The sequence below is a fragment of the Eutrigla gurnardus genome, assembly GCF_963514095.1.
Source record: "Eutrigla gurnardus genome assembly, chromosome: 1".
Lineage (NCBI taxonomy): Eukaryota > Metazoa > Chordata > Actinopteri > Perciformes > Triglidae > Eutrigla > Eutrigla gurnardus.
The window spans coordinates 7,474,269-7,494,281 of NC_139915.1; the positions used below are offsets into that span (position 1 = coordinate 7,474,269).

Sequence of the window (20,013 nt, forward strand, 5' to 3'; positions counted from 1 at the left end):
AGTAATTTCCATGCCCTGGGTTATTTTTGATCCTAGATAAAGATGGAGGGATATGTTACCCCAAGGAATCCTTGACTGAGTTGGTCATTAATATTTAAGTTGGAGGACAGAAGTAAAAAGGAAATGAATTACACATACAAGTATCATGTACATCAAATTAAGGCTTTTGTGTAACTGTGGTAATGGATTGAAATAGCACAGCAAGCTTGCATGGTTACATAATGCTAAGCCTTGTCTAGCCAACATGAAAACTGACACTTCCTGTCTCATTTTCAAAATAAAATTGTGCAAATGAAAAATAGCCTGATTTAAAAACTATAGGATAGAAATATACATTTTTAAATGTATCCTTTATTTATTTCGGAAGACCTTATGATTTATGGTCATCTTATTTAGGATGATTTGATTGTTTTTCACTAAATAAAATCATGTACACTTAAAACACAAAATATTGTTTCTTACAAATGTGAAGTGACTATGTTTAGTTGCTATTTTGAGTTATTGGATAGTGTCGTGAAACGCAAATGCCAGGATAGTCGTGGCATGAAAGCTTAACCTTGAAGTTAAGTGTAACTTCTCTAATGTGCTCCTCTAATCGGTACATTAAATGCACCTTTTATTTTGAAAAGCTGGTTCCGGGATGTGTTTCCGTTAAAGTTTCCGCTGCTGAGTCCCGCTCCGGTCGGTCCCACTCCCCCTCGCTGTCAGTCCGCCTCGCCGAGCAGCAGTCCAGCTTTGTAGTCTGTTAGTAAAAATGAGCGACAAAGGTCTGTCGGACGAGGCAGCGGCGTCAGCGTGTAAAGATGGAGACCCCGTTACTAAGGTAAGAAGACTGTCCGCCCTCTTTAACTGCTGTCAGACGCTAGAACTCCAACAGGCCGGCGACTCACAGACGTGCTGCGTCCGTTATCGGACATAAATGTACGTCGGTCACCCGGTAACCGGTGATTCGGTTATGTTTCACATGTTTGCCAACGTTTTGACCTTTAGTCGCGACGTACCCGTTTCAGGTAGCGTTAACCGATGTGTGTGGGGTTTATTCCGGGCTGCTAGCAAGCTAACTTGGCTAACTTACGGCCGAACTTTCTCGTATGGAAGGAAACTCAGTCCAAACTTGGTAGAAAAGTTGAGACGTGATTTACGTAAAACACTGCTGTTGGTAACGCAAGAATCGCCGAGAAAGCCGGTGTTTAGGCGCGGCCAGACCAGAACAACGTATGCTGTTATGTTGTAGCGAAGACATGGCTTATGTGGCCAGTGTTGCAAGTTTAAGCTGTTGAAGCTAGCATGTCCCCATAACTACATGCATCCACATGTTGAGGATTATGCACCTTTTTCTGCCAGCCGGTCAGTTTTCAATGCGAAGCCTGTACTCTTTCATTGCCTGTATCTGTGCTTTAAATACCCAAGAGTATCGACTTCTCCCCCAAATTGGCTGGACCCTGCAGCTTCTCTCTGTTCTGCAATCCTCATGCAGTTTTGAAGCTCTGTCAGAAGTAATTAAGCTGTGTTTGAACATGTGTTTGAAACATGTGGAAGTAGTTAGCCGGAGAAATCAGTGATGCCGCAGCAGTGTTTGAGCAGTTTCTATGGATGTGAAAATGTGGACACAGTTGGAGGAAGGGGCAAAGGAAAGGGTAACAGTTGCTAACCACAGAGATAACACTCAACTGTGAAAAACACACAGGCGACTAGTTTGGTTCACAGTCGTACATCAGAAGCATCAGGATCACATGCAAGCTGCAATTTATGAGAGAACTTCTGGCATTAGTTTTGGCACATTTCACCAATCAAACCAATCCCCTGCAGGTCTCTGAATTGCAGCTTACAAAACAATTATTTGTGAAATGTAATGCTTCCGCTATTTGCTATTGTTCACTTTGCTACCATGATAGTGAGCTAGACAGCGTCAAGTAATGCAAGTCATTCGAGATGATATTTATCATTATCCTGATGGTACATTTACTGTCTTATTGTGAGTGTGTCACAATAAGTCCCATTTTGGGACATCATCAGACATCTTCGCTATCCAAGCATGCCTGATCTCTTCTGTGTGGTAATATTGACCCGTGCATAGCTCACACAGATGTGCTGATCGTTGAGTTATATGCGCCAGGTTGCACACAAGTGTAGTTGGGCTGGCACCATTTTTCACAAGTAAGTGCCAGGATTCAAATTATCCTCTGCTGGAATTCAGGCACAGACAACACAGATCCTCTAACCTGAAAGCAAATGTGTTGTGAAGGCTTCTCTTGAGCTTTCTAACACAATAATATAATACCCTGCTTCATATTTCACATCTGTAACTATCTCTGTTCTTTACATCTCAAGTGTTAATCCTCCTCTGTTTGTTTTGCAGTGTGTTTTTAGTTTTTTCCTGTGCTGTGGGTTTCCAGTGTACTCATGGGGGGGATTAGGATAAAGAGTGACAAGGTCACTCTAATGTTGGCTAACATGCAGTTAAATTTAATTGCAAAGTTATCTCAGGACACTTTACAGAGTAGGGCCAAAGCACGCTCATGATTTTCAATGTCAATTAATTTCAGAGTCTCAACATCACCCGGGAGCAAGCATACTTTTTCTGGGTCCTCTTTGACCTCTTCTTGTTCAGATGGGAATGCAACCGTGGAGAGAAAACACTGCCTTAACTAATTTAACTTTAGGCAGAAACCCGGAGCAGACCAGGCTCTTGGGTTCAAAAACAACTATTTTTATTGCGTCACGGATGAGACATCTTTTTTTTTTTTCATTTAATCTTAAATAAAATTATCATCCATGTCTCCCTGCATAAGAAAAAATACTCTGTTTTTCACTTTTCTACCATAATAGTGAGCTAGACAACTTTTTAATGTCACTTGTGATGACATGTACGATTATCCTGTTAATGAAAAATCTTTTTTTTATCTCCAGCTCCAGATGTTGTCATGATAACATCGTATCTCGTCCACTGTAGCTCACTTTCTTGTAATCTTTGTGATTTAGTGGAGCCAACCACTTGACTCAAAGCTCTGTTATTGTGTATCTGCCTCTTAGGATTTCATGATGCAGCAGACCATGCTGCGGGTGAAAGATCCAGTTAAATCGTTGGATTTTTACACCAGAATCCTCGGCATGACGTGAGTATGTCGTTTGGGCCGAAACATTTTTCCCGCTGTTTTGTGTGTTGGGAGTGTGTTTTCATACATAAACTGGACTTGGTGACTAAAGTGTGGCTTTTCTCTCTGTTGTGCAAAATCTTCCAGGCTCCTGCAAAAGTTTGACTTCCCCTCTATGCGTTTCTCACTCTTCTTCTTGGGCTACGAGGACAAGAAGGAGATTCCTACAGATGTGAAGGAAAAGACAGCCTGGACCTTTTCCAGAAGAGCCACCATTGAGCTGACACAGTAAGGGGTTGACAAAATGTGCGTTCCCTTCCTCTTTCATCTTTCTGTCTCTCTTACCTTCCGGTGTTCCTCCTCCCTTCCCTCCTGTTTTGCAGTAACTGGGGCTCTGAGGCTGATGAGAGCCAGTCTTACCACAATGGAAACTCAGATCCACGTGGCTTTGGTAAGATTTCTAACATGTTTTACAAACAGACAATCTTAGCACTTATCTCTCTTGTATACCAGCTATGGGTTAACTTAGTGGGTGTTCTTGTGAAATCCTGATATACTGTTGCACTTTCCTCCACAAATGTATTTATTGTAAGTCACTTTGGATAGAAGCGTCTGCTAAATGCCCTAAATGTAAACGTAGACAGGAAAGACCAAGAGAGCTAATATGTTTTTTAAAAATTGTCATGGGAAGTGAGATTTACAAGTTCAGGACTTTGTTGTCCAAAACGTTTCTGGTATGAAGACAGAACACTATATGATGGACACAGTAATGTTTTTAAACGCTCTGTAATTTTAGCTGTCATGATCAGCTTTTTTCCAAAAATACATTCCTTCGTATTGCATATTTTTGCTTTGTCGCACACCACATTTTTAAGGATAAACTCTATGCTTCCTTTACTATATTAAAGCCCATTAGAGTATAATGCAATTTCTAGTGACCTATCTGCCTGCCTTTGACAGGACACATTGGAGTTGCAGTTCCTGATGTCTATGCAGCCTGCAAACTGTTTGAAGAGCAAGGAGTCACGTTCGTCAAGAAGCCAGATGATGGTAAGGTTTGGAGTGTTTGTGTTTTTCAGGCTGATAGACAGGTTAAAAATAAATATTAAAAATGTACTTTCTTTTATTTTCTTCCCAGGTAAAATGAAAGGCTTGGCCTTCATTCAGGACCCTGATGGTTACTGGATTGAGATCCTGAGTCCTAACACTATGGTGTCCATTACCTCCTAAGAGCTATAACAACGTGCTACCTGCTGCAGTGCATACAGACCAGACGTGCTGTGGCTTCAGAGAGCAGAACGTCTGGGTTTAGTGAAGAATTTAGCAACATGCGCCGGAGAGCAGAGGAGGGAAATGGAGACGGATCATTTGCACAATGGCAATCATTGTGCCCTGGCATGGGCTGGACTTATTTTGGACAGTTGATCAACAAATGGATTAGATACCTGAGTTATTGCTATGATCGGCAACTACTTTGTGTAGAAGTTGCGTTTGTCTACCATCATCAGTTTGTCTTCATAGTCATGCTGAAATAAAGTGGTGTGACTGTGTGATACATGTGAAAGCCACCGTTGAAACAAAATGGATTCAGGATTTCTTCTAGTTTTGAGGGGTTGAAGCAAAAAGTAACTTTTTTTTTGCCAAAACGGATCACAATTACCATTATAAGAAGCAGTAATAAGCTTACCTGGATTTGTTTTGCTGCAGGTCAGTCATGAAGAGAAAAATGTGATTTACAGTTTTTATTTTAATGTCACAATTGTCACATTAGCCAATCATTTTTAAACGTGCATGGTTGCTTTATGTCACCTCCACTGTCAACACTGTTTCCACTCTGGAGTCAACATCATTTTGTTCTGCTTAGTAAAAATCGGGACTCGAAAAAGAAACGTCCAAGCTTATAATGTTGAAAATATTACATTTATGTTACCATGTCATGTTAATGAGACTTGCCTTGGGTATATAGTCAATTTCACATTTATTTATATTATGAAATCAAGTTTAAAATTTGAAGTTTAGAAGTTTGAAATAAATCTGTCCCAAATTCTTTAAATATTTCAGATTCACGCCGCCCACTCTGTCACACAGAAAAGGACAAAAATCACTTTAATGTCACCTCATGTTATTGCAGCTGTCACAAAAGTCACAAATCTATATTGCATGGTATTTCTGGGGTGGTCCTTGCAAAATAACATGCAAATCTACAGATTAATGAAAAAGGCAAATGTACTTAATGTAAGTCGCTTTGGACGAAAGCGTCTGCTAAATGTCCTAAATGTAAATGTAAAGAAAGATGCTGATATTTGAACCTTTAATGAGAACTGTGATCACTACAACGCTCCCTGGTCACGCTCTGCTTTGCATCACCGAAGATAGTTTGACTAATGAGGGCAAAAGCCATTAAGGATTTTTGTTTATGTGCTTTGGTGGATGCTAAGGCCAACGACCAAGGACCCAAGTCATTTCCACGCGCTGCTCTGATTGGTCAGTTTTTTTTGCAAATCAGGTTTGTCAGAGCTTTGATGCGTGATGTGGTGGACTGACTAAAGGTCCCACATAAAACTCCCTTCTCTTCACCACGCTGAGCTCCTTTTCCTGGTGCCATCGTTCATGGTGAGTGGTCACTTAGAAACAGACTTGGTTGTTCAGTTTGTCTTTGCAGCTTTTCAGCTTTTACAAGTAAATGCAGTGAGAGAGAGTTCAGTCACAGCTGTTGCTTTCCACAAGATGGTGATCAACTGGTTCGATGTTTGGCGTAGTCTCATAGAATCCCAGTGAAATTTGCAATTGCCAGATGTCCTTCAGTGGAACTATATGCATGGATGGTTGGATGATGAATACATTGTGTATTTTAATTAAAATAACATACTTGTTGTAATTATTTGATTGTGTTTAACACCAGAAAAGGGACCCACCTCTACTTTGATCCGTTTTAAAGACAACATGGAGAGAACTCTCGCCAGTCTTCTCCCCGTCCACCTCGTGTTCTTCGTCCTCGCCGTCTCTCCGTGTGCAGGGACTCCAAGCCCGAGCACTTCAAAGTTTGTCTTCATCAACGAGGAAGTTACCTGGCTGGCTGCTCAGACCTACTGCAGACAGTACCACGGCGACATGGTCACCATCAGAAACGAAGAGGAGGCTGAAAGTCTTCTGTCGTATGAAGGCTGGATCGGTTTGCGTCGCGATGACAATGACGAGTGGAGATGGTCCAGTGGAGATGAGCTAGCTGTGTTCTTCAACTGGGATTCTGGAGAGATGCAATCTGGGGAAATGAGTATGCTGTACACCCAGTTTTAATGTATTATACTAGATATAGGGAATATATAATTTAATGACAATAATGAAAGAACTTGACTGTTGCTGCATGCAAACGTGATTCCTTTCTCTTCAGTCTTGATCCACTGTACATTTTATATTACGTACATTATATTATGTACATTGAGTATTGAGCCACGCTCGATGATATGTTGATTTAATGGTTGGTCATTTCAACACTTTGAATAATGGATATTTTTTATTTTAGTTAAATGTCTCGACAAATACTTGATGCATCGCCATTAAATTTGGTACAGGTATCCATGGAAACGCAAGGATGAGTTCTGGGTATTTTTGTGACCCAATGACTCTTCCTCTAGTGCCGCCAGCAGGTTAAAGTTTTCACTTCTCCACTGAAATACCCCAGTATCCTTCAAATGGATTATTAAATGGACATAAGTGTTTCCCAGGGGATGAATTCTAAGGAAGTTTTTCTTCCTGCTCTTTAAGTGCTTGTGTTTTTGACCGAAACATCTCAATTCCTCTTGGATGGACTGACTTTCATTTGACCTAAAAGAGAGGTTAAGCATCAGAGGTCACGGCACCCGTAGGCATACATATTTGTCAGCTTAGTATTTTGTGGAAAATAATCTTAAATGATTCTTATTGTTAGCAGAACGCTGTTATGTACATGTAATTTTAATCTCTTTCCTTGTTCGTGTAGAAGATCCACTCGGTGACAAAAAATGTGTTTGGAAGACTGAGTCGTGCCCTGGATGGAGACGTGAAAAATGCGACCAGAATTACCCTTTTGTGTGTACTGAGAAAAGGATTCTGGTCGAGGAGAAGAAGACATGGGAAAAGGCCTTGCTGCACTGTAGAGAGCTTCCCCCCCAAGTGGCGGGATCTACAGACTCCTACGACCTCGCCAGCCCGACAGAAGCAAATACAGAGATAATGCCACTAACCACTAATGAGGTTTGATGTTTTTCTGCAGTTTGGGTGTGTTGGTGGTCAGGTTATTGCACCATAACTGTGATGTTAAAGGAATACTTTTTGAGAAACACGCCAATTTGGTTTCTTGATGAGAACGGTCGGTTAGCTTAGCTTAGCACACTAACTTCAAACATTTAGCCTGGCCTTGTCCATAGATGATAAAATCCAGCTACCAGCAGCTCGAAAGTTCACTGATTAATATCCATTTGTTTAAATCCATACATAAATGGAAGTATGAAAGTGACTAATACATCAGAAATGTTAAAAAGTAAAACATGTTTAAAATAGCTAACACACCAAAGTGAGTGAGCAGTAGTGACGGCGGGTTACAATCGTTTTTATTGCTTGGCCTGTTGTTTCCTGTAGGTGTGGGTCGGACTGCGATTCCTGGCTGGTGAGTGGATGTGGATGAACGGACAGGCGGCATCGAACCTTCCTCTTTGTCCCGCCCGGCAGCAGCACTGCGGCGCCATGGTTCGTGACGAAACAGGCTGGCAGATAAAGGACTGTAGTGAGGAAAAAAGCTTCTACTGCAGCAGGAAACAGTAAAACCTGGGGGAGGAATCATTGGTTAGTCTTGAGCTAACCTGATCCGCACACTAATTTTAAAATAAAGGCAGGCAACATGAGTAGAGAGTCAAAATGCTTAGTAGATATTAGAATAAATTGAAGGAAATTATTCTGAATGGAGGAAGAAAAGACCCAATTAACTGTTTGTTCTCTTTTGTGTATAATTCATGGGGTGAAAATGCTTTGAGCATGTCATTAGTATATTTTCTTTCTTTATCATATATAAAGGCATTATAGCAAGGCAAACAATGAATGTTCTCTCCATAATGAGGGTCTATATTGTAAGCTACATGCGATGTCTCTCCAATATGAAATATCTCCCTGGATGATTTTGTTTATCACTAGAGGGAACTCTTGTGGTTAACAAAATCAGGGAGCTCTATGTGACTGAGATCTGCAGTTGTGATGTTAATTTCCAAAGACAGTACCAGCATTTGTAATTTGATTCTTTATTTTTCAGAATAAGACTGTTACCATTATACTTAATTATGCAACAATTATTCAGAGACACATGACAGTGAATAGAGCCCTACAGTCCTCTCACCATCATGTATATTATATCCTCCGGTGTTGAAGTAGTAGTAGGCCTATGTATTTTCACCATGCCTTTACTGCAAGTAGGGATGCACAGATCTGCTATTTCTGTTCTAATACTAGTGTTTCACTTATAGCAGTTTGGTTCACTGTGTGGAAGTGACTGGAATCATTCTTTTATGTGTAAGACATCAGGCTTGACTTAAACATTGCTTTCCTAACTTTGTAAAAATAAAAATGTAGCATAAATATATAGATATAAATGTACTGAATTGTTATTCATGAAAATAATGGTATTCACATAGAAAGAGAATAGCAATAGAATGGACACTGGCTGGTTAGTTAGGTGGAGGTACCGTCCTGCAGCCCAACTCATTCCCTGTAACCAGTGGAGCATTAAAGAATGGCATTAACAAGCTTGATATCCAGCTCTCTGCTTGTCAGTTTCACTGCTTTTATTTATTTAAACTTTTTATTTATCACAGCGAGTTAACAAAATAGAGGTATTTACAAAACAAAATGATTTGCAATATATATATATATATATATATATATATATATATATATATATATATATATATATATATATATAAAATACAAACAATATTAATAAAACATGAAAAGATAGAAAGGAAAGCCGTGAAAGTAAAGACTAAACGCTATGAAAGTGAAAGTTTGGAGATGTGGTACAGTGAGAGAGGGGAGCCTAAATGAGCGATGGAGGGGGGAGAGTGAGCAGAGAGTGGGTAGCCAAAATGCATGGAAGTGGTTGTCTACTGTGGGACGATGTGTGCAGGTGTTGCTGTCTGTGAAACCCTGATTTTGTAGGTGGCGATGTGTACCATGTGACATGGGGAATGTATTGTTGGATATGGTTTGCCAGTCAATGTTGCTGTGTTCTATATTTGAGATTGTAGTCCATTTATGTGCTGGTATAGAGATAGTGGTGTCATGGTGGGAAAGTAATTTATAAATCTGTGATAATTATATTTTGGGTTGTAGTGAAGTTTTGATAGTAAATGGTGGAATGAAAGTGTGGGTTGGGGTCCCCTGCTGCAGCTGGTGGTGACAAAATATTGGTGCGATTTCCTGAAAATGTTCCTGTACATATTCTACCATGTTTCTTTTCACCTGTTGAAATATGAGCAAAATATAGCAGTATATCATCTTGCAGCCAACAGGCAGCACATGTCCCTTTGCTTTGCTATGGCTGTAAAGGTAACTAGAAGGTTAGAAACAAGGTAACAATGCCATTTATCATATCTGCAGTGTGCCTATTAGCTCACCTATCTTGCTATGTGGTTATGCTTATGGTTTCCGACAGGTGAAAATTGAACTCAGGTATTATTCATAGTGGCGTATATTCAATTATGCTTAGAAGATCAAAAAAAGCTGTACTTGAGTCTAGATTGAACTGACACTACGATAATAAAAACTGACTTGTGTCCACAGAGAGTCCAGAATCAGCCACGTTATTATTATTTCAGTCCGTCGTTCCCCCTCATCTGGCTGATAATTGAATCCTCTTCAGCCAAAGCAATCCTCAATCATGTCCAGGCTGACTTGAAATGATTACATGTTGACTAAATTACTGGAGTGGTCCAATCACAGTGCCTTATCTCTGGGTATGAAACATCCAGCTGGGGTTCTTCAGAGAGAGAGAGAAGACAGCAGTGGACAAGCTTTGGCACTCTGAGTGAGACAGGGCTAAAAATATTTCTACTGGGTTTTCTTATTTATAAACCTCCAGCACATCCCTTACTGCTACCTACTGCAAAGCAAACCTGGAATGGTTTAATGTTTGCACTGCATCCTTTAGATAAAACTGTTTGGACATTTCTGTTCATATCCTGTAGCAGTTTAAATGTGGTCTTCTGAAATGTCACAGTATTCCAATCTATTTGGCCTGTTTCCAGACCTTTGAGTGACCACCCACATCTTTATATAGACGTGAAAGCCAAATGGTGATTCAATCTGATTATAGCCCCAGTCTGTTATGGTTTCTCATCCTTCTTTCACTCTGGCTGCTTCGTTAAGTGCAAACCCTGGCTGCTCTCATCATGTTTTAAGTATCTCGTATTCTATCTTATTTTATATTTTTTTGCTTAATTATCTTCTGTGATCTCTTCAAGAGACAATGTTTTCAGTTTCCTCCACCAATTAAAATCAGTTTCACCCATTCTGTTATAGAATAGAGGTCATTGCATGGACCTTTTTGGTGATTCTCATATTTCTGTAAGGCAGTGTCGTCTGCAAAACGTGCAATCATTTGACATCTAATTCTAAGAGAAGCTATGTATGCAGGAGAAACATCAGTGGAGCAGTAGGACGAATTATCAGATGTCTCCTATCATTAAAATACAAATACATAGGCAACCCGATGAAGGTGGGGTAACTAAAATATCATTTCTCACCATTGGCGTTTGAAGGAACCTGGGGGGTGACTCATCTTGGCGCTGTGCTCTGCCATTTCAAGATGAGTGTTTCCTGTCAGAAAAGAATTCGGGGCTGCTCTGCAGGATGTATCATGTTCATCAGAGTAACAGTCTCTGCATGCTGCTTTCAATTGATTTGTAAAAGTAGAAGATTGTTTTTCTTGAGAGGCCAATGTGCTTGAATAGCTGTCATTCTGTTTTATTCTTCATTTCTATACCATGTACGTGTTTTATATAGTTTATTTTGTATAGCTGCTACCTTGGCCAGGTCTCCCTTATAAAAGAGATTTTTTTTTTTTATCTCAAGAACTTCCTAAATAAAGGTCATAGATTTTTTTTTATCTCAATGGAACTTCCTAAATAAAGGTTATAGATTTTTTTTTTTAAAGAAAAGAAAATCTTTTCATGTCACAGTTAAAGCTATGTTCTAAGATTTGGAATAAAAAACATCCATTCAGTCTATCAGCCGTAGGCCTGCATAAAAATTCACCAATGGGAGCTGGAAGGCTCCGGAAGGCTCCCATTGGCTCGTACCCTCCATCCAATCCCTTTGTCTCCCCTGTTCCTCGTTATCCTGCCTCGTCCCCGCCCACCACCGCCTCGACGAATCGTGGAACAGTGAGGGGAGGGGTTTGACTGATCTTCAGAATGTAGACCCTAGCTTTAAGGTCAAAATATGAAGGCCAGTCCACCACCAGTCCAGTGTTGATTAAACTCAGAGAGACAATGCATCTCATTTCTGATTGGCCTACAGTGGGTTATGGTAATACATGCTTGCTCAGAATATGCTAATGATGTCCAGGTGGAGAATAAAATGATGTGGTCAGTACTAATACATTTTTCCTGGTTGAATTCCTCTCAGATTTGTGTCTGTGTAAATCCATCATCATTATGGATTAACTTGACACATGCAGTCTGGAGCTCGACCACATGCCTCGTACACGGCTTGATTGATGTCCCCAAACCAAAACGCTCCACGAGCACTTAAACTCTGCGTGCCTGCTGTCGCCTGCAGCAAAACGTCGCCCTGTGGAAATGACTCCAAACGCCGGAGGATTTCTCCCCTGCGAACTCCAATGTGCAGATAGGCCCGTTGACCGTGAATCATATTGAATAGTCGGTCGATTCTCCTTTTTTTGCCATCGTACATCCAGCTGGTAATTGGATTGGAGGGTAAAGTGCTTTCTTCTTGGTTTGGAGGTAAAAATGTTAAGAATTGCATATGTGAGCTATCACAGCAGGCTAGTTCAGGTTGGACTGTTGTGGAAAGTATCAGTATCTCATTTTGATTAGGTTAAATGCATTTTCATTAACACTGTAATAGGGCGACGCATATTGTACTGAAACAGAATGTGACACATGGCTCACACTATGAGAGAGTGTAACATCCATGTGAACTTACCGCCTCTGTATTTTGGCAGAATGTCACTAAAGGTCACTTGTGTTATTTTTCTACCCCGCTCTGGATGAGAGCTCGACAATGTCACCCAAGTGTTACGTCTTGTGCTGTCATTTGCCGAAACTGCAGGTATGACTTCCCGCCGCTTACTTTCTTCACGCGATCAGCAGGCAGACAACATGTTGCTAATGGGACAAAAAATAATAGACAATGGGGCAAAAAGCAGAACACAAGACAAAGAGTTGAGTTATGGCGTTTTGAAAGCTTGGAATTGTTTTTTGTATAACATATTCAACACCAACTGGTAAAGTCCATCCATTATCTGAACCGGCTTATTCTTTACAGGGTTAAAACACCTTTTAGTCAGCTCCTTTTAGTCTCTATCATCTCATTTGGCCAACAAAGGTCAGTATGACAGAGGCTTGCTTAGTCAAATCACTTTCCAAATGTGTGATTTGAACTAAATGACATGCTGAATAGGGCTGCATGGTGGTGTAGTGGGTAGCACTGTCGCCTCACAGCAAGTGAGGGGTCGGCCCGGGTCGGCCCGGGTTCCTTCTGTGTGGAGTTTGCATGTTCTCCCCGTGTAAGCGTGGGTTCTCTCCGGGTTCTCCGGCTTCCTCCCACAGTCCAAAGACATGCAGGATGGAGATAGGTTCATTGATGACTCTAAATTGCCCGTAGGTGTGAATGTGAGTGTGAATGGTTGTTTGTCTCTATATGTCGGCCCTGCGATAGACTGGCGACCTGTCCAGGGTGAACCCTGCCTTCGCCCAATGACAGCTTGGATCGGCTCCAGCCCCCACGCGACCCTGAATACAGGATAAGTGGTAGACAATGGATGGATGGATGGATGGATGGATGGATGGATGGATGGATGGATGGATGGATGGATGGATGGATGGATGGATGGACATGCTGAATAACCATGGGCAGATGATGAGACGATGGGCCCCTGGGAACAGACATGCAAAAGACCCAACACCTCTACATTGTAGCAAGACACAAAGAGTTTATAGTTGTTGAGCCTCTTTTTGTTGTTGTCTCGTGGATCTATGTGGTCGTGAACATTGTTTTTGTCCTACACTGTTATGGGAGAGGTAGGGGATGGTAGGCAGCAAAGGGCCATGGGTTGGATTCAGACCCAGACCTTGGGCCCCCAGGTGAGCTACTTGTGCGCTCCTGTTCTGTCACTTTGTACTTGATTTGATCTTTTTGAGGGTCATTGGTCATCGTCATGCGTACATTTGTTCGTGCATGCATCTGTGAGTGAGTGAGTGAGTGAGTGAGTGAGTGAGTGAGTGAGTGAGTGAGTGAGTGAGTGAGTGAGTGAGTGAGTGAGTGAGTGAGTGAGTGAGTGAGTGAGTGAGTGTGACCGTTGTCTCTGTCTACAGCCAATATTGCGTTCTGCTGCAGAAAACGGCATAACATATTGGATGATGTGTTTTACAGCACTTACAGGCCATTAGTGTCTAGATGAAGGATTAGTGAAGGTGTAGACTCAAGTCTAGTCAATTTGACTTATATAGCCCAATATTACAAATCACAAATGTGTCTCAAAAGGCTTCACAATCTGTACAGCGTTAAAAAATTAAAATTATTATGCCTGTGTCGCCTCAATAAATTCCAAATGGAGGTAGAAGGAGGTTTTATGAATCCAGTCAACTAATAGGTCAAACATGCTTTTGTGTTAAGCTTCACAAGCCTGCAGGTGCAGTAATATGTGTTGGTTGTGGAAAAGGAGGGGGGTTTGGAAAGATCACGGTGAACCAATGACGTACAAATGATACTTAGCCTCAATACAAACGCCACAATTACTGTGGATTAACTTGAAAGTGAGTCTGATTTCTGTGGAGCTGGGAAGGTCGTGGCCTGTTTGGACAGCAGCCCAGAGTCTGACATCTGCATAAACCAACCCCATCACCTTGTACAGCCAGGCTGCTGATAATCCACCACTGTAGATTGAATAGAGGAGAGCGCAGGTGCGGCTGAGAGGTACAGCATCAGCAACATGTGTGCTTTCTCCTCTGCATGGCCACTGTCTAAAATAGCACATAATAGCAATCCATTATAAATCTTTTCCGTTCCATTTCTAGTGATTACCAACTGCATCAGTGTGTTTGTTTTCACCCTGTGTTTGTATGTGTGTGGATGGATTTTGTGACTGTGTTGCGGTCTCAAAACTTTGTGTAGGTTTGATCAAAATGAAGGTCGAGGTTGAGCGTGGTCCAAGAAAGGGGGTGAAGAAGCCATTGGCTCCACGACTTTATAGCCCTGGCCCTGGGTGGACCGGCCATCTGGCATACTGGGCACCATTACGGTTGGCCTATGCATATGTGGGCTGGGCAGCAAGTGGATTTCTTTTTTGGGCCAGCCCCACATTGACTGACTGGCCCTCTCGCGTTCACTTTGTAGTGGTTTGGGGCTATAGTTAGGATGTTGCTTTTATTAAGGATTTATGAGAGAGTTTCTGTAGAAATTCTTCTCCTTTTATGAGTTTTTCCTCTCTTGTGGTTGACATGAATAATGTATGTTTATGTGATGGGTAAAGGTTAAATGATATGTGGTACAGGTCCTTATGGATCCACATCAAAGTGGGTCTTACATGCATTGTATGTTTTAGTGATGAGCAGATGCTTTACTCTCTGCAGTTAAAACTAATGATGCAACATAACAATCCTCTTGTGACAGAAGAGGGGCGGGGAGATAGCTGAGCAGCCTACATCATATAGCCTACTTGGTTTGAATCCATGTCATTACTTGTCATCATGGGCGTCGCCACCATATATTGAGGGAGGGTCGGGAAAAAGTTGTTTGGACCCACCCACTCCCGAGTCTCTTAGACCCTCCGTTCCAGAGATATAACCTGAAATGTGAAAATTGGATTCAGGGTTCTGGTTGGGTTGAGGTTGGGGTTATGTATGGGCGTCGCCACCATATATTGAGGGGGGGTCGGGACACCCCCACCTTTTAAAAAAAGTTGTTTGGACCCCCCAAAATTTGCCATTCAAATATTTGAAACAAAACAAAGGTGGTGGAGATGAGAAAGAAATGGGTGGCGTGGATAATTTAAGTAGCTGGGAAAAAAATCCTTGTGTAAATTAACGATGCACTCCCAGATTAATATCTAGGCTATCATGAGTATATACCACTATGTGATATACACTGTGTAAAAGCTTGTTTTGATTCTGTAGTCAGTTGTGTAACTACTTTTGAAAACATTATAGAAAATGTCAGTATAAAAATGATAGGCTAATTTGATTCTCATTTCCAGGAACAAGAGACATTCGATAAAGAAAAGACAGCTTCTAGAATCATGCTAGAATGCACCAGAATGTGGGAAATTGCATCTACTTAATTGCAAACTGTTCGGGTGGCTCTGTTGTGATTGACAGCTCAGAGGGCGGAGCCAAAGTATAAATTGCATGACTTTATTTTGTACATATTCTTGTATCATCGTCACGTGACCAAAGCCGGTCTACCAGGGGCTGCGGTCCCTCCTCACATTTTCTCCGGGAGGATTACAAAGAGAAACTTTGACCGGAGCTCAGTCTTCATTTGAACTGACGCTCCTGGGATGCGGAGATGCTCGTGCGCGCGCTCACAGAGAGGCGGGCGCGCACATGAGGAGGGAGAACGGACTGCGTGTGAAAAAGTCCTGGAGGGACGCTGAGATGATAAAACGGAGAGGGAAGACCAGACACTACTCACAAACTCCGTGCTGATCATGAGGAAGTCTAGCAGGCAGATGGAGCCGCAACAGGGTCTCGGACTTCCATAAAGAGGATTTCACTGATGAGGGACGCGCATCCCTCTACGACAACACGGCCATACACGTGAGTTTGTTGTAGCTAATTCTTGTTTTTATATATAAATAAATATAGATTCTTTTTTTTTTTACATTAGTGCCATGCAAAAATATTATTATAGTGTTTTTTGTTCCATGCAATATTCTGATAAGTAGCCTAACCCAGTGTTGTCGGTATTGTCTTTAAGCATTCTTGCTATTTAACGTAGAAACCCAATAAAATCCAAGATAATAACATTCAAATTGTTGGCTGTGAGTCTAAACTGCTGCTTATATATTTGCATTGTTGGGAAAACAACCCCACATTATGCAAATTAAAAGCCATTACTAAGAGTCTGTTCACATGGTTGTAACATGAATACCAAATTATCTTCTATTTTGTTCGAGGACAGAATATTAAGTAACATGGCTTTCAGGTATTGCTGTTGGCGGAGCTGCAGATTCAATAGCCTGGAGACCCCCCTATACACAATCATTTCACCATCAGTGAGCAACAGAGGGAGATGCTCCCCACCCACTGTATTACTCACAGAACTGCACTTTTAGTCTTATGCAAATCCATGCAGATGAATATTTTTGCGGCAACTTCATGAACAAAGGCTCATGGATATATCCTTTGACTTATCTCTCAACCTCAGGCACCACCAGCCTCCATGTAGCCGAACAAAACGCTGACTCCTCGGTGAGGGTCAGTAAAAATGAACGCGTCCTCCCGCTGTGATCCTACAGTCATCGTGTATCAGCAGAGCTCAGGATTTGACCTCAATGGCAGCTATGACCGGCTGATTCCTCACTGTAGCTGGCCGTCAGTGGACGGAGAGCCGCAGCTGCCTACCTTTTCCACGGCGGCCAAAGTCAGAGTGATCATCACCTTCATCCTGTGTGGCATCTCCACCTTCTGCAATGTGGCTGTGCTGTGGGTGGCCAACGGCCACAAGCGCAAGTCCCACGTTCGGGTGCTGATAATCAACCTGACCGCCGCCGATCTCTTGGTGACCTTCATCGTGATGCCCGTGGACGCGGTGTGGAACATCACAGTTCAGTGGCTGGCCAGCGACCTGGCCTGCAGGTTCCTGATGTTCCTCAAGCTGCAGGCCATGTACTCCTGTGCCTTTGTCACCGTGGTGATCAGTCTGGACAGACAGTCGGCTATCCTCAACCCTCTGGCCATCAGCATGGCGCGGAAAAGGAACAGGGTCATGCTGATGGTGGCGTGGACTATGAGCACCTTGTTCTCAATCCCCCAGGTAAGGCCAGTTGACTACTCTGGGCAAGACAGGTGATAACGACTTGTTTGGTTCAGTAAAACTCAAGAGACTGACTGATTCAGAGAGCGGTGCTAAGTTGTGAACTGATCTCTCTCTTGTGTTCCTTCATACAGCACCATAGGAGGCCATACGTCTTCAGATTATCAGATGCACCGCATGTATTACCTCAGTTTCACTGTAGGCAATCCACACATTTGAGGAAATTAAAATCTCTAACATGCATAGCAAATACATTCCTATACACAGTCCCCTCTTTATCTATATGCATTTGCATAAAAAGTGGAAGCTTTGATGCAAGAAAAGCCGCTGCATGTTTAAAGGGGGCCCACGGGGTCTTGGTGTTAAGGATTAGTGGCTCCAACATCTAGTTGCACAAGAATGGGAATCCCTAATCCTGGCAGTATAGATACTTAACTGTAAACGGTGAAACATATTGCTGCCTAACATGTAACAATGTTGATCATGTTGTGAGAATATAAAAAAAAAAGGATGGCGATACGGTTCAATCCAATCTTTAAACAGAATTATTTTGATGGTGCAAAAGGTTGAAGTACATCTTAATGAAACCAATGTGTTCAAGTCAGTAATTCCTGCAACATCCATACAGATGCAGAAAGATTCATGTTGAAATGATGGTAATGAATCTGCATATTATCCATCCATCCATTTTCTACCGCTTATCCTGTATTTAGGGTCACAGGGGGGCAGGAGCCGATCCCAGCTGTCATTGGGCGAAGGCAGGGTACACCCTGGACAGGACGCCAGTCTATATCTGCATATTATTTAAATAATAATTGAAAGAAAACAATTAAAGCAATAATACCAAACATTCACTGCCGATTTCAAGCTTTTCTTCATCATATAGATTAATCAACTAAATATGTTTGCCTTTTGTACTGCTGGTAATAAGCGATATTAGGATGAAATATATAATTATTGATTTCCATTAAACACTTGACCTACATTTATTTAATTCCTAGGGATAATGGGCTATTTGATGAAATGCTTTCCTCACATTTTTCCATTTTTAATTCCTCAGATGTTCATTTTTCACAATGTGACCATCACATATCCAGCAAACTTTACTCAGTGCACCACTAGGGGGAGCTTTGTCACGCACTGGCAGGAAACGGCCTACAACATGTTCACCTTCTCCTGCCTCTTCCTGCTGCCGCTGGTCATGATGATCATCTGCTACACCAGGATCTTCATCCAGATCAACAAACGGATGACGAAAAGGAGCTGTGAGTTCACAGCTGAGCCTGATTGAGTGGGTCAGAAAAAGACCTACGTTTGATGCATTTATTTTAGAAATGATGTTGCGCGTTCACAACCCATCTGTCCATTAATGCCCGACTGTCTCTCTTTCTTCCAGTGTCCTCGGGCGAGCCACATCTCCGTTGCTCCAAGAACAACATCCCCAAAGCAAGAATGAGAACTCTGAAAATGAGCATCGTCATAGTGATCTGCTTCATAGTGTGCTGGACTCCGTACTACCTGTTGGGTTTGTGGTACTGGTTCTTTCCAGAAGACCTGGAGGGGAAAGTCTCCCACTCCCTCACCCACATCCTGTTCATCTTTGGGCTTTTCAACACCTGCCTGGACCCCATCATCTACGGCCTGTTCACCATACGCCTCCGCAAGGGGCTGAGGGGCCGTTACGGCAACGCCGCACGGATGACACATGTTGAAATGAAAAGCACGGCCTCTGATTTGTACTCTAAAAGACGGACGGCCGCTGCTGACAAGGACAGCAGCAGTGAACAAGCTGGACCAAAATCCTCTGACGGCAGGTCCAGTCGAGGAGAAGGAGGGCAACCACGCCACGTCAGTGAGAGCACAATATGATTAAAAAACCCACGAACAAGCAGCAGTCTGATGCTTCTAATTTTACAGCCACACTTAATGTGCATGTGTAGAGGAAGTCTGAAAACCTAAGAAAAAAATCCATAAGATGTGTCTTTGTGCGTTTGGTGCCTGGGGTCTGTCCATCTTACTTAAGACTTACATAACATCTTATTGACACAATAACCATGTTTGGAGCTGTTTGATGCTTTGTGTGTTGTGTAAGTGACTGCTATTTCAAGACGCCATATGTGAGGCGTCTATTAGGAAGCTCTAAATGTCTATTGAGTTGAATGAGGTTGAGTGCTTTCATTTCCTTTACCATCGAACAAGATTAAAGGTTTTTGGAGATGCATTATCCAGGCCATGCTTTTAGGAAACACAAAGGGCCACATGTCACCTATGTCACAGAAAAGCACAGCAATGCCAGTAACATTAATCTGTTTGTCCCGTATGAGTGTCCCATATAGGTCAGTCAAGATGACTGGAGCCACCATGCACAATAGCAGGACCTTGCAAGTCCATCCATCCATCGCCTACCGCTTATCCTGTATTCAGGGTCGCGGGGGGATGGAGCCGATCCCAGCTATGACCTCGCAAGTGTTGCAGCTAATTGTTGACATTTCTGAAACTAACATTTTTTTTTATCTTTGATTAATCTGCCCAATATTTTCTTAATTCATTGTTCAGAAAATGTTAGAAATGGGTGAATAATTGACATCATAGTTGGCCGGACCAACAGTCCCAATTCCAAATACATTCAATTAACTGGAGAAAACACAGCAGCAAATCCTCATAACTGAGAGGC

At 42.1% G+C, this 20,013-nt stretch overlaps 2 protein-coding genes across 2 annotated transcripts; both read left to right on the top strand.

The window, feature by feature from the left end:
• Positions 1-662: 662 nt before the first annotated feature.
• glo1 (glyoxalase 1) lies at positions 663-5,148 on the top strand. The gene is made up of 7 exons (XM_084010165.1): positions 663-823; positions 3,034-3,116; positions 3,243-3,383; positions 3,479-3,546; positions 4,056-4,145; positions 4,234-5,020; positions 5,096-5,148. Exons 1-6 carry the CDS (start codon positions 755-757, stop codon positions 4,323-4,325), a joined length of 543 nt encoding a protein of 180 aa, XP_083866291.1. The 5' UTR covers positions 663-754; the 3' UTR covers positions 4,326-5,020; positions 5,096-5,148.
• Positions 5,149-15,997: 10,849 nt separating this feature from the next.
• On the top strand, positions 15,998-19,560 carry LOC311017252 (putative gonadotropin-releasing hormone II receptor). The gene is made up of 4 exons (XM_084015482.1): positions 15,998-16,120; positions 16,731-17,339; positions 18,400-18,604; positions 18,736-19,560. The coding sequence occupies exons 2-4, from the start codon at positions 16,791-16,793 to the stop codon at positions 19,206-19,208; spliced, it is 1,227 nt and encodes a 408-aa protein (XP_083871608.1). The 5' UTR covers positions 15,998-16,120; positions 16,731-16,790; the 3' UTR covers positions 19,209-19,560.
• Positions 19,561-20,013: the final 453 nt, after the last annotated feature.